Genomic DNA, 13434 nt, shown 5'->3' with positions numbered 1-13434 from the left:
GATCCGCTTCATCCTTGACCAGCGCCAAGACTCGCATCCTTCGCCGCATCTCCGTAGATTTCTCTCCATTCCCGTTGCAAGATACCCATCCCAATCTCGTCCCAATACCGTCCATCGTACCAGAAATGCTCACGCTTGCGACCCTCGACCTTGAAACCCATCTTCTCGTACAGCTTTACAGCACCGGTGTTCCACTCGAAGGCACTTAGATCTACGCGATGCAAGTTCACCATACGAAACGCCCAATTGAGGGACCAGCGTATCGCTTCACTGCCATATCCTTTGCCTTGGTAGGCTGAAGAGATCCACAACCCAAGGTGACCGTGTCGATGATGGGCTAGTGCGCCGTCCTCCGCGCCTAGCATCAGTATGCCTATTGGTATGGGCTTACTGTCCTTGTGGACGTCGCCGTTCATTCTTTGAGTATCATCTTTGGAACTTGACGTGTCGGGCTGCAGGCATATGGCGACCCCAAGAAGTGCTTCGGCGAACCTCTTCTGGACAAATTCATTGTCTTTCTTGCCTGTTGGCGCTGGCGCAAAGGGTGCGCTCTGTATGAAGTCCAGAGAGTTGGCATGAAGAATCGTGAGGAAGTCGTCGTCCTCGGATGTGATTTTGCGGTAAACAAGTCGGTCTGACTGCCACACTTTTGCCATGTTTGAGCTTATCTGGTCAAACTAATCCGAGGGCTCGAAGCGTGATAAGTAGTCGTTACGGTTTGTCCAAACGTTGTCCTGGACGTACGATTTCAGTGCCTTCGGACGATATATAAGTACGACGATGTGACTCATGGCTGCAGAGCGAAAGCGCGGATAAGGGTTTGCGAGTCATATCGAACCTATCTTACCAGCAAAGGACATACCATCTGTCGTCGCTGCTGTACTGTTACGATGGAATCAAAGGATGCCTTCTTGGGTGAGGCGCAACATCTCAGTCAGGGCCTACTGCTTCGCGTTCACCGACTCACGTGAGAGTGTAACAGATCGTCCCTAACTTCCGAGATCTCTCAAAAGTCTGACCTGCAGCGAACGGCAAAGGAGTCCCACCTTTGAGAACCCACTTTAGCGGTTTTGCGGCCCTGACAGGCGGCGGGGTTGGCAGTCACAGGCATAAACGGCGGGTGGATGGATTATCGCCATGAATCCTAGCGAAAGGATGGCTACCCAGCCGTGGTTGTCTTTTTCAAGAAACTTTGCGAGTTTGCTTAGATGATACAGTAGCCGAGCGTGATGGACTTTGCCAAGACAATTCGGCAGCTCGCAATCTGGAGTGCCAAATGAGCGCATTAATCTCTACAGTAGCACTGGAGTGGCGCAGCGTAGCAGGAACATTTCCGCGTCTATCAATATCGAACCTCGGTGTCGCGATTAGTGTTACCAAATCCCAAATGAACTGAATCGCATTCTGTCTACTCCACTCGGCTCGGGATCTCATCGGTTGAACTAGTCCTCTTGGAGCCGTCTCAGCCGTACAAGTGCTGCCGTTGTACGGAAACCCCGCTCCTTGCGCTGAATTGGCGGCGGCCACGAGGTGTTCCATAGTCTGCATAGAGTCGTCATGAACTGCAGATCTCAAATAATTCACGCAGACATGAGGTGGAAGGCTGACCGAGCGTTGGAGGATGTCATTCTTGGGGCTCTCGCTCCGCAGGATGCCGGCAGGATGAATGTCGCGAAGCAAGAGGGTAGCATCGTGATCAGCAAAGAAGAGGCCGGCAGGCAACTGTGGCACAGACGTGTGGCGAGTGGAAAGACTGGAGGAAGGTGGAGATGCTGGAGAAAGGTGGTTCCGCAGACAAGACGAGCTAGCGATTAATGTAGTTAGGGATCAAGACCAAACGTCACTCCAGTCGTGCAGCTCCCTTGCGAGCTTCATGATCGACATGTTCACCTTCCCAGAGCAGCGCTAACACGAACGTTACCTCGAGTCACTACTGCCAGGCACAAGGGCCGCGTGCGGGGCGATTGAATGAGCCTTCCACATACAGGTTGGTTAATGAGGTGACCTCGCATCGCGTGAAGCTTTCATAGAATGAGTTACAATCTTCCCGTGTTCCACATTGTGAGTACAAATAAGCTGCTCTCCTCCTCACGAACATCTTGATCCTCCTCCTTCCTTCAGCAGTCTCTGGAAGACGTCTATGCTGGTCTGACCACGATCACTCATCTTCCAAACAGCAGCAGCTCATTGCACAGCTTCCTTGCACAGTACCGCTGAGCGGTCCATAGCATTGTCAACATGGCTTTACTACGAACAGCGATCTTGGCGGCTTTGCCTATTGTCCTGGCGCAGAACCTACCGCCCGACACAGCATTCCCAATCACTACGTATCCTAATGCCACGGACCAGTACATCGACTACGCGGCTCTCTGGGGCCAGACTGAGGGCGAGTACTATCCCTCACCATGGGGTGAGGGTCAAGGCGACTGGGCCGATGCCTACTCCAAGGCTCGCGCTTTCGTATCTCAGCTCACGTTGGTGGAGAAGGTCAACCTTACCACCGGTGTAGGCTGGGAGGGCGAGAAATGTGTCGGCAATACTGGTTCGATCCCACGCCTCGGCTTCAAATCACTCTGTCTCGAGGACTCTCCACTAGGTGTACGAGACACCGATTTCAATTCTGCTTTCCCAGCTGGTGTGACAGCCGCCACGACTTGGGACCGGGCCACTATTTATCAGCGAGGCGTGGATATGGGCGCGGAGCATAGGGAGAAGGGTGTAGATGCTCAGCTGGGACCAGTCGTAGGTCCTCTCGGCCGCAGTCCTGAAGGCGGACGTGGTTGGGAAGGGTTCTCGCCCGATCCAGTCCTTTCTGGTATTGCCATTGCGGAAACCGTTAGGGGCATCCAGAGCTCTGGAATCATTGCAACCACGAAGCATTTCATACTGAACGAGCAGGAACACTTCCGCCAGGGTTCTCCACCTTCAAACCTGAGCTTGAACGCCATCAGCTCCAACATCGATGATGTCACAATGCACGAGCTTTACTTGTGGCCATTTGCAGATGCTATCCGCTCTGGTACTGCTTCTGTCATGTGCTCGTACAATAAGATCAACAACGAGTACGGATGCCAGAACTCATACACGCTCAACCATCTACTCAAGAGCGAGCTCGGCTTCCAGGGCTTTGTCATGACTGACTGGGGTGGGCACCACTCTGGTGTTACTGCTGCTCTCGCTGGTCTGGACATGTCCATGCCCGGTGACATCGGCTTCGACAGCGGCAACTCTTTCTGGGGTGCTAACCTGACCGTTGGTGTGCTCAATGGTTCGATCCCACAATGGCGTCTTGACGACATGTGCGTTCGTATCTTGGCGGCATGGTACTACGTGGACAGGGAGAACAACCAAGTTCCAGATGCACCGAACTTCTCTGCTTGGACTCTCGATACCTACAACTATGCCCACTTTTATGCTCAAGAGGACTATACTCAGGTCAACTGGCACGTCGATGTGCGTGGTGACCACAGGGATAACATCAGGGACACCGCCGTCAAGGGCACTGTGCTGCTCAAGAACAACGGTGTACTGCCATTGTCTGGCAAGGAGAAGTTGACTACTGTCTTTGGCTCAGACGCTGCCGAGAACCAGTATGGTCCTAACGGTTGCCCGGATCGTGGCTGCGACAATGGCACACTTGCTATGGGTTGGGGTTCCGGGACAGCCAACTTCCCGTACCTCATCACTCCATTGGAGGCTATCAAGGCCGAGGTACAGCTCAACAACGGTGCCATCGAGTCTGTCATCGACGACTACGCTTACACTCAAATGGCCGCCTTGGCTCGTCGCGCCACGCAGGTCGACGGTGTCTGTATCGCCTTTGGCAACGCCGATTCGGGTGAGGGCTACATCATTGTCGATGGCAACGAGGGTGACCGCAACAACCTTACACTTTGGCATAACTTTGATACTATGATCAAGAACATCACCTATCAATGCAACAATACGGTCGTTGTGATTCACGCCACTGGCCCAGTCCTTCTTGATTCCTTCTACAGCAATCCCAACGTCACGGCTATTGTCTGGGCTGGTATTCCTGGCGAGCAGTCTGGCAACGCTATTACTGATATCCTTTACGGCAAGGCCAACCCGGGTGGCAAGCTGCCCTTCACCCTAGGCTCGTACCGCGGCGAATATGGTGCTGATATTCTGTATGAGCCGAACAATGGTATCAACAGCCCTCAGGATGACTTCGCCGAGGGCGTGTTCATTGACTACCGTGCCTTTGACAAGGCCGGTATCACGCCTCTCTACGAGTTCGGGTACGGTCTGTCATACACGAATTTCTCCTTCTCGAACATCCAAGTACAGAGCCACTCTGCTCCAGCCTATGCAACGCCAACAGGCAACACTGGCCCTGCGCCAACGTATGGTGTCGTCAGCAACAGAACCGCGGACTACACCTTCCCAGCTGGCTTCCACCAAGTCCCTATTTACATCTACCCATTCTTGAACAACACCGACCTCAAGTCCTCCAGCGGTGATCTCATGTATGGCTCAAACTACACTTTCCCTGCTGCAGGCTACAATTCTAGCGCCCAGCCATACCTTCCCGCTGGCGGTGCTCCTGGTGGCAACCCAGGTTTGTACGATGTGCTCTTCACCGTCACCGCTACGGTAACCAACACTGGCCCGGTCGTTGGTGACGAGGTCGCACAATTGTACATTAGTCTCGGTGCGCCTAGTGATCCCGTCGTCGCACTGAGAGGCTTCGACCGCATCTCTATCCAGCCAGGCCAGAGCGCTACCTTCTCTGCCGATCTCACAAGGAGGGATTTGAGCAACTGGGATACTGCTAGCCAGAACTGGTATGTTATACTCTTGCATTTACCATACTTAATCAGTGGCTGACTCACGTTCCAGGTTCATCTCAAGCTGCAGTAAGACCGTTTACGTCGGCAACTCTAGCCGCAAGCTCCCGCTCAAGGCCACACTCAGCCTCAGCGGCCTTACTACAGGCCCTTGCGGTGGTAGCAGCAACGGCACTATGCCCAACATGCCATCTGGCCCAGGTGGTTATAACAGCACCAGCTCCGTGCCTGCAGGCCCAGGTGGATACTCCAGCTCTTCTGCCTCTAGCCCGGCTGGCCCAACAGGCTACTCGAGTGCTTCCGCCTCCGGTTCTGCTTCGGGCTCTGCGTCTGCATCTGGATCTGCGTCCAGCCCAGCAGGCTACTCCAGCATGTCAAAAGTAGCCTCAAGCAGCATCTCCAGCGTGAGCTCTGCCGCTTCTGGCCCAGCAAGTTACTCCAGCGCCAGCGCCAGCGCCACCACCAGCGTCCCAGCCGCCCCGGTCGGCTACTCCACCCCCACAGCCTCTGGCTACGGAAGTTGGACCGCCCACCCAAGCCCCTCGGCTTACTCGTCCGGCGGCTGGCGTGCATAGTGTGCCTCAGCGACAGCCACCGTCTCAAACCTTCCTTGGTACCAGTCCAGTACCAACGCCTCTAGCATGTTGAGTAGGTGTAACAATCAGAACTTCACGACGCAGAGCAACAGCTCTACACAAGACAATAGCACCAGACCTATTGCTTGCAGGAGTGCTGGTAACAGGACTATCGGGAAAAGGAGTGGGAAGAGACGGTTATCGTTGGACGAATAGGCATCGCTTGCGGTTATCATGAATATTATGACACTGTTATACATAACATAATATGATGAATGTAAATACATCGAGTGCTCATGCAACTTATTTCATTTGCACTTTTCATAGTCTATCGGCCAACACGAAGCCATAGTATATCATGTAGCCAGTGCCGACCAAGCTGACGATTGACGACGCACTGTGTAATATGCTGAACGATGTATTCAACTTCTGCATGGCGTCTGACCTTGGCCCCGGGTCATAGTATCGCTTGCCATCCCTCGTCTCTGCAAGGGCGATCAGTATATTGTCCACGAACGATCGATTACTCCAATTCTCGATGCACTTACCCTGATGTTTCCTTTGCTTCATGATACTAGTCGTCCAAGGCGCCAGAACAATCAAATTGACAGCAGCCGACCCAAACATCACAGCGATAGGCACCAACGCCGTCCAGAAGAAATCAGCTTCACCATGTCCATGCCGTAAAAGCCCACTCACGCCATCGCCTCTCCTCACCACTGCGTTTCCCAATCCTGCAATCTTCTCACCCGGCCATGTCAATGCGAGGATCACAGGGAGTGCGGTTTGTAACGAGAAGAAGGCGGGGATTATGGTTGTCTGGAGGGTTGCGAATTGTGGTCGTGGCAGAGCTTTGAAGGCGAGTGGGCCATTGAAGAAGGTCTGGAAGATGTTCGAGCCGAGGAGGGTGCCGTAGGCAAGGAGGTGGTAGGGCTGGGATGAGTAGATTGAGGATGGCATTGTAGTTCAGTGTGTATACAGGATACTAGTATGGTTAGATGTAATGCATGGGGAGTATCTGGTGACTCCGTAGATGGAAGCTCGCGATGCTGACGCCATCGACATGCTCGCGCCTCGGGCTCATTCTCTGGTGTCTCCATCGTCGACCACCTTCCTAATCTTCACTCCCAACTGTATTCCACATTCGTTCCATGCTTGGGGCCAAAACCGTCAGCTTCGTGTGAACAGGGATGATTGGAGCAGATACGTATACGCTGACTACGTGCATGTTATGCAGAAGCAAGCGACGCGGCCATTCACAAGCACGACCTCGCATGCCGATCAATCCTTCTCGCATTGAACCATGTCCTGGTCGGATTCAGTTATATTAAGCCATACGATGATAAGGTTTGGTAGAGCTGGCTGAAGCAAGGTGTAGCCCTATGCACAGTCACTGCTCATGTAGTGCAAGCAAGTACAACAAGCACCCGTTGTGCTCCCTCCCTTCCTCACTTCAAACCTCTCTTCAGGTGAATCGCTTGCAGAGCGTTCTGCTGTTCCTTACCTTCCAGGCAGATCTAGGCATCCCAATAGCAACAATGAAGGGGCTTCCATACTTCCCAGTCAGTGCGCTGCTTACAATTGTCACAGCAGCAGATTCGTCCATCCTGTCGATATCACTTAATCAGGCCACCAAAGGAGCCAGTATCTCACAGCAAGCACATCACGCAGCGGCTAGACGACATGGGGGCTACGCACTGGCACCGGAAACTCTCGACGGCGGCTTCTGGTATGGTTCCTTCGATGTAGGTGAGGCGATGAACGTCTCACTTCTCATCGACACTGGCTCGTCAGATGTTTCTATCAACCCAGACCTGTATCAACCTAGTCTAGCTTCACTGGATCTACACCAAAATGGCACGCTCGGCTACAGCACGGTCCAGGAGAATGGCTGTGGCTTTGCGAACATCTCCTACCACACCTATGCAGACACCGTGTCCTTTGCAGGCTTGACAGCACGAAACCAGACATTTGCAGCGGTCATTGCAAAGCCGCCACCAGACAATGGCACGATTACACAATTCCCGCACCAAGGCATTGTTGGATTTTCCAGCACTCACGCCAATACTACGCAGCTCGATGCCATCCCGTTGTTCCAGACTCTGTGCAATCAGCACACTGTCCGCGAATGCAAGTTTGGTCTGGCGCTGGGTACGGATGGCAACGGCACGCAAGTGCTTGGTGGCACCGATCACCAACTTTTCGATGGCGATCTTATCACAGTTGATGCCGACCCGAATGAGGAGTATGCATTCGATGGCAGCATCACTGCAGACGGCAGTGTGGCTTTGACCAGTGACAGGATCATTCCGGACTCTGGTACTGCAAATGTGAGCCAGACATGTACTATACGTGAATGCACTGTGCTGACAGACAATAGGTCATCGGCCCAATAAGCGACGTCCAAAAGCTTTTCGATATCCTTGGCATCCAAGCCGTCCAGCAGAATCTCCCAGGCTGTACATCAGTGCTATTCGGCTACTACCCCTGTGATGCGCCACCCAAAGTTGGCTTTACGATAGGCAATAGCACCAAGTCTTTCGATATCGAGTCTTCGGCATTCCAGCAGGCAGACAATGGTAACAACAATTGCACGGCAATCGTCACTGGCATCGACTTGTCGACCCGTCACCCTTTATGGATCATCGGACAGGCTTGGTTCCAGGGCAAGTATGTGGATTTTGACCCTGCGAATAGTAAGCTTGGAGTAGCGCCGCTGAAGGCGGATTGCTGAATCTCTTCGGGCTCTAGAACCAGCACGATACGAGGAAGGCTTATGGTGCTCTGCATCACCATTGTCATAACATCGTACATGAATTGGTCATAGCCCTAGTACATACAAGATCTACATATCCAATTCCCTCCTCTCCAGATCAACCCACCTAATCACGCCGGTCTCGGGCGTACAGTTGATATACTCGAAGCTGGCCTCCCCCTGCTTCAAAATCGAAACCTCGTGCCACGTCATGAATTTCCTGTCCTCGCCAAACCTCTTCGCATGCTTCATAGCACCATTGAAAATCGCCAAGTGCGAAGGGTGGCGGCTAGACCAGCGTTCCAAATCCGCCCAGTTACGGTGGAAACCTGCGCCGCATGTCTCTTTCATCGGCTTGCCGTTTGCATCGAGATTTTGGAGGAAGCGGAGCCCGATGGTACCGGTCTCTTCTGGGTTCGACCAGAGGTAGTTCATCCCTTTCATGAGGGTCTTTTGCAGGTCGTCTTCATAGGCTAGACGTTCTTCGTCGAGGCATTCCTCCCACCATTGGCCGCTGCGGATGTGGCACATGTTGTCATAGTTCGAGCCTATGATATGCTCGCCTAGGCCTTTGGGTGGCGCTTGTGGCGCCGGTGTCTGCGAGGGTATCTTGAAGAGGTCGTGTGAGGAGGCTGGGATGCGATCGCGGCCGGCACCCCAGTAGGCTGTTAGTTCGTGGCTGGGCTGTTCGGTGTTGGGGAGTTGGGCGAGGCCGGGTTTATGGTCAAGGCGGGCGTAGTTGGTTTCCAGGCGGTCTACTGGTGTTGTGAAGTGTTCGCTCCATAGACCGATCAACTTCTTGGTGGCATTGAGACTTCGCCACAGGTCATGTAAGCCAAGACTTTGGACCTTGGACCGGAAGTTGTCGGCAGATGTATAGTATGCTACCCAGACTCTTGAGTCTCGTAAGTCAAAGCCGTCAGTGACCCGGAATGTGTCGATCGCTGCTGGCTTGTCGGTACCATCGTTCAGTCCTTGCTCGATGGTCTTCTCGACTTCGGAAGCGTCTTTCCCATCGCGACTCTGAACGCCGACATAGAGAGTGTAGATGTGCGAGACATCCTCAGGAAGCTTCAATGTCCACCTTGGTACCGGAGGTTTATGTCCTGCTGGCTTCTTAAGCGGATACTGTCGTTCACCTATTGAACCCATCACAACTTGACTAATGTAACGTCGACCTGTTCTGGAAGTTCTAGATGTGATGAGTCTACGATATCGTTGCATATTGTCTCTTGGGCAGTGCATGATCGAACGATGCTCTTTGTACCTACCAGAAGCGGAGATATGCGGACGGGCGGAGCAGACACGAAAGCTAAAAACATCGTTGGTACAGCTATAGCTGCTCTGACGACTTCATGGTCAGCTGTTGGGAATGTAATGTGGTTGGAAAGAAGACATGATCTGCATATGGAACGGTATAAGACGAGAGGTTGGTTTATCTAACGATCTACCTTTAGTGCTACTCGACCAGTCGTGGCAGACCCGCAATGGTCCTGTTGCTAACGTCTCCTCTGTCCATATTTCGCTCGGGTTGTTCCTGGTCTCAGTGAGAGGATTTCAACCGCTTACCAAGACACTGAGTAAAGCCTTGTCGATCAGCCGGCTAGAAGTGGCGAAGGCTGGCCTCCTTTCTGAATCTTGCGTTTCAGCAGCACCTTTCATTGCGTCTTTGGTCTGACCAACCATGCAAACTCTCCTTTGATATGCTCACGGGGCCCAGGAACGCTGACTACACAGTCGTTTTTGAACAAATAGCCATGCTTCTCATACAAGCCTTTGCCGAAAACACTGCTCTCGACCACAGCCTCCACGCCCAATTCGTCTGCCTTGTCGGTTCCCCATTCGACAAGCTTTCCTCCAACACCACGTCGTTGATACTTGGGATCGATAGCAAGGATATCAAGCGAGACCAGGTTTCCGCCACTGGCCTTGATAGCGGCGTTCCTCTCCTCTACGAAAAGCCCAGTCATAGCCGTAGCGAAAGCCAGCTCCTCATCGTCTTTCCAGAAGTTTTTGATGTACTTGATCTCTCCCATGTCCGGTAAGGTATTGTTGGCATAAATGCTCCATTTCGACATGCCCATGATCACGCCAGTCTCTGTGTCGACAGCTTTGATGTACTTCGTGTGGGCGTCAGTATTTCGAGTTTCGCGCATGCGCTCTGCGCCTTTCTTTCGACCTTCTGCTTCCCAGTGCTGTGGCCAGAAGACGTCCCAGAGTGGTTCGTTGTGGTCAAATGCTAGCGAAGCGATCTCGAAGATGCGGTCCATGTCCGCATCTTCGGCTTCGAGTGCTTGGACAGTCATCTTTGCTGATTGTTCGCGAATCGCAACCAGGTATGCTAAAGTAGCCAAGAAGATAAATTACATGGAAGTAAGAGTCATCGCATTTGTGGTTGCGTTCTTGGCAGTTTTAACCCGTTGAGATGTGGGTCTCTTCGAACTCCGGCTAGAAAGCCAACACCGACTCGAATGCAACGTGGTCTGTACGAAAGAGAAGACTTGCGGTGGCGGGACATCACGATGTCATTTGATAGAAAATTTGTACCCTTATCTCATAATCACGACGAGCATAAAACATAGCAATTCATCAACCGTCCTGTGCTTACCCGTCGACCCTCTAGAGACACAGTAGTGCCATTAACGATTTCGTCACTTCGTACCTCGCCCATCACGTTCCTCAGATTATGTATCCATCTTTCAAGCTCCCAACCTCTTGCGAAAAAGGGTGTCTTCTGCTCATCGCCCTAGCCTCATCGTCTTCCTTCAACGAGCCCATCTCGACGCCATGAGACCCCGAGGAGGAGGAGGATTCACCATCGCCATATCTGGTGCCTTCGGAAGACTGACGATTACAGAGCCGACGACACTCTCATAGAGCGGCTTGCTCATGGTCCAGTCTGCAACGCGCTCCTGGTAGTATGGAGGACGAATTGGAATTTCATACGCCTCAACCATTCTCGCCATTCGTTTGCACGCGTCACCATAGATTCTGCCTGGCTTCTTACTCCCTGTCTTATCCTTTGTCGGAGGCAGATCCGATACACCAGCGACATCCTCGTCCTTGGTCTCCTTGTTCATTTCGTATGAACGCAATTCGGATAGATTAACCTGAGGGTAAGTGGCACTACGCGCATCGAACACGCTGACGTCGTCTTCATCATTCCTTGGGCTGCCCACCTCATAGTCGTCCTGCACACGCTCTTCTGAATGCGCCTCGACCTCGTTACTGTCTGTGCCTGAGCTGGAGCCATGAACGTCTTCCGGAAAAGCGGTGTCCGTGTTCTCAGGATTGTCGTCGTCGGCATGCCCATCGGTGGGAGCGTGGGCTTCAATGCCGTGGTCGTCATCATTGTTAGAATCCGCCGGGTCATCGTCTTCATCCTTGCGATCATCTTCATCCTTGTCATCATCACTGCCGTCCTGCACATCATCATGGTCATTATCATCCAGAGTTTCCGAACCCGAGCTACCACACCTGCAAGCGTCTCGAGACCGTTGAAGCTCATCAACATGATCTCGCAAAGTCTTATTCTCTAGCGTCAGCCCTTTCACATCTTCCTCAAGCTCTGCCGTAGCCTCATCCACGATCTCCGGAACCTGATTCCAAATTTCCATCTTCTCCTCCTCAGCAGCCGCCATGTTCTGTACGTGGTCGAAATTCTTTTGCCTCATCTGCTGCTCGTATGACCCCTTCATGATCTGCTTCGCCTGCTCTAAAGTTGCGTTCCTAGCTTCCAAGCCCTCAACCTACTTGAGAGCATCGTTGACAATGGATGCTTGCTGCTCCATTGCCTTATCATGCTCGTCGATATCGGCTTCAATTTCGTCCTCCACCCTCTCATTCTCGTGCTGTAGTGCATCCAAATCGTCTCGCAATTGGTCGGCCTCGCTGGTGGCCTTGGCAAGCTCGATGTCAGCAGTCTGCTTCACTTCGATAATAGCGTCCCGACTCTCCGTTTGGTTCGTAGCAATCTTCTGTCTCAGGTCTTCGATCTCCGCTTTCGCCTGCTTGAGTTCTTCATCGCATGACTTCTTCAACTCCCGAGCCTCCTTCATGGCCTGCTCGGTCACTGCAGATGCCTGCTTCAGATCCTCGACCTCCTGCTCCGCCATTCCGAATGACTTCTTCAACTCCCGAGCCTCCTTCACGGCCTGCTCGGTTGCTGCAGATGCCTGCTTCAGACCCTTATCCTTCTTCTTCGCCTGATCGATGGCATTATAACGCGCGTGCTTCGCTTTCCGAGTCTCCTCCCTGCTCTGCTCGGGCTCTTTGTCGAATTTCTGCTTCGCCTCCTTGATGTTCTTCCTGCTCTGCTCGAGATCTGCTTCGAATGCGCGCCCCAAATCCTCTATCTTCGTGCTCGCTTGCTTGAGGTATTCTTCCAATGCCTGCTTCAACCCCTGAGCCTCCTTCTCGGCCTGCTCAAGGTCTCTATCGAATGCATTTTTCAGAATGTCAATGTCTCGATTCGCTTGCTTCAGGTCCTCCATCTTCTTCTCCGTCTGCTGAAGTGCTTCGTTAGATGCCTTTTGCTGCGTCTGCGCCTCTAGTCGGATGCCGTTAGCTGCGCGAGCAAGATCCCTGTAAGTCTCTTTATCCCGCTCTAAGCTAGTGATCTCCATAGCCATAACCTGTTGTGATGCCAGCAGCGCCACATATGCCTGCTCGCGCTCCTTGTGTTGTGCCTGAGAGCGGGCGAAGAGAGCGACAAGCAGCAAGAGTGTAGCAAGAGTGAAGCCGACCATCACAGTCGTTCTGTCGTAGTGACCAGCGAAACCGTAGCCAGACGTAGTGTCATTTTCCTCAACGGTAACGAGCTCGCAGGACCCATGGAGGGCGATGCACTTGCTCAGATGGTTCTCATTGGCAGTCGGATAGTGCCGACGGGCCGGCAAAGCAGAGGTAGGGGTGAGGGGAGCCAAAGTCGGGATCGTGACCTTAGTCACGTGGTCTAAAAGTCCTGCAATAGTGCTGGTGGTCCCGTTGCTGCCGAAGAGAGTGATGCCGTAAGGTGAGCTTGAGTTGCTCACGTTGCTGGCAGAAGAAGCGAAAGGCGAAGCAGAGATGGTTGGCGCGAAAATGCCAAAGACGTAGTTGAAGGCGTTTTCAGCCTGTTTTGTGCCGAATAGCTTGGCGGCGAGGAGGTATCCGTACACGGTGCACAGCACCTCGAGGAAGGGCATCGTGGTGGTGTCGTCAGTGTTGTCGATGTATACTTGATTGTGTTGTGCCGACAAGATGTTTGTGCGATGTGTAAGGTTGGACGAAGATCGTGGGACGCTGCAGAGAG

At 52.9% G+C, this 13434-nt stretch overlaps 7 protein-coding genes across 7 annotated transcripts; 2 read left to right on the top strand and 5 right to left on the bottom strand.

The window, feature by feature from the left end:
- Nucleotides 1–8: 8 nt before the first annotated feature.
- LTS14_008202 (uncharacterized protein) lies at nucleotides 9–656 on the bottom strand (the record flags this gene model as incomplete). The annotated part of the gene is made up of 2 exons (XM_064840890.1): nucleotides 9–358; nucleotides 392–656. 2 exons carry the CDS (start codon nucleotides 654–656, stop codon nucleotides 9–11), a joined length of 615 nt encoding a protein of 204 aa, XP_064691527.1.
- A 1582-nt stretch (nucleotides 657–2238) lies between these two features.
- PARP10 (cytoskeletal protein binding) lies at nucleotides 2239–5386 on the top strand (the record flags this gene model as incomplete). Its single annotated transcript, XM_064840889.1, has 2 exons — nucleotides 2239–4808; nucleotides 4864–5386. The coding sequence occupies 2 exons, from the start codon at nucleotides 2239–2241 to the stop codon at nucleotides 5384–5386; spliced, it is 3093 nt and encodes a 1030-aa protein (XP_064691526.1).
- A 321-nt stretch (nucleotides 5387–5707) lies between these two features.
- Nucleotides 5708–6346, bottom strand: LTS14_008200 (uncharacterized protein; the record flags this gene model as incomplete). The annotated part of the gene is made up of 2 exons (XM_064840888.1): nucleotides 5708–5871; nucleotides 5935–6346. The coding sequence occupies 2 exons, from the start codon at nucleotides 6344–6346 to the stop codon at nucleotides 5708–5710; spliced, it is 576 nt and encodes a 191-aa protein (XP_064691525.1).
- Nucleotides 6347–6924: 578 nt separating this feature from the next.
- LTS14_008199 (uncharacterized protein) lies at nucleotides 6925–8120 on the top strand (the record flags this gene model as incomplete). The annotated part of the gene is made up of 2 exons (XM_064840887.1): nucleotides 6925–7716; nucleotides 7767–8120. 2 exons carry the CDS (start codon nucleotides 6925–6927, stop codon nucleotides 8118–8120), a joined length of 1146 nt encoding a protein of 381 aa, XP_064691524.1.
- A 111-nt stretch (nucleotides 8121–8231) lies between these two features.
- LTS14_008198 (uncharacterized protein) lies at nucleotides 8232–9293 on the bottom strand (the record flags this gene model as incomplete). The annotated part of the gene is made up of 1 exon (XM_064840886.1): nucleotides 8232–9293. The coding sequence occupies one exon, from the start codon at nucleotides 9291–9293 to the stop codon at nucleotides 8232–8234; it is 1062 nt and encodes a 353-aa protein (XP_064691523.1).
- Nucleotides 9294–9799: 506 nt separating this feature from the next.
- On the bottom strand, nucleotides 9800–10447 carry LTS14_008197 (uncharacterized protein; the record flags this gene model as incomplete). The annotated part of the gene is made up of 1 exon (XM_064840885.1): nucleotides 9800–10447. One exon carries the CDS (start codon nucleotides 10445–10447, stop codon nucleotides 9800–9802), a length of 648 nt encoding a protein of 215 aa, XP_064691522.1.
- A 459-nt stretch (nucleotides 10448–10906) lies between these two features.
- On the bottom strand, nucleotides 10907–13327 carry LTS14_008196 (uncharacterized protein; the record flags this gene model as incomplete). Its single annotated transcript, XM_064840884.1, has 2 exons — nucleotides 10907–11870; nucleotides 11895–13327. 2 exons carry the CDS (start codon nucleotides 13325–13327, stop codon nucleotides 10907–10909), a joined length of 2397 nt encoding a protein of 798 aa, XP_064691521.1.
- Between the last annotated feature and the right edge of the window lie 107 nt (nucleotides 13328–13434).

Source organism: Recurvomyces mirabilis, assembly GCF_035927965.1.
Source record: "Recurvomyces mirabilis strain CCFEE 5264 chromosome Unknown scaffold_24, whole genome shotgun sequence".
NCBI lineage: Eukaryota > Fungi > Ascomycota > Dothideomycetes > Mycosphaerellales > Teratosphaeriaceae > Recurvomyces > Recurvomyces mirabilis.
This window is presented reverse-complemented; position numbering and strand designations above follow the sequence as displayed.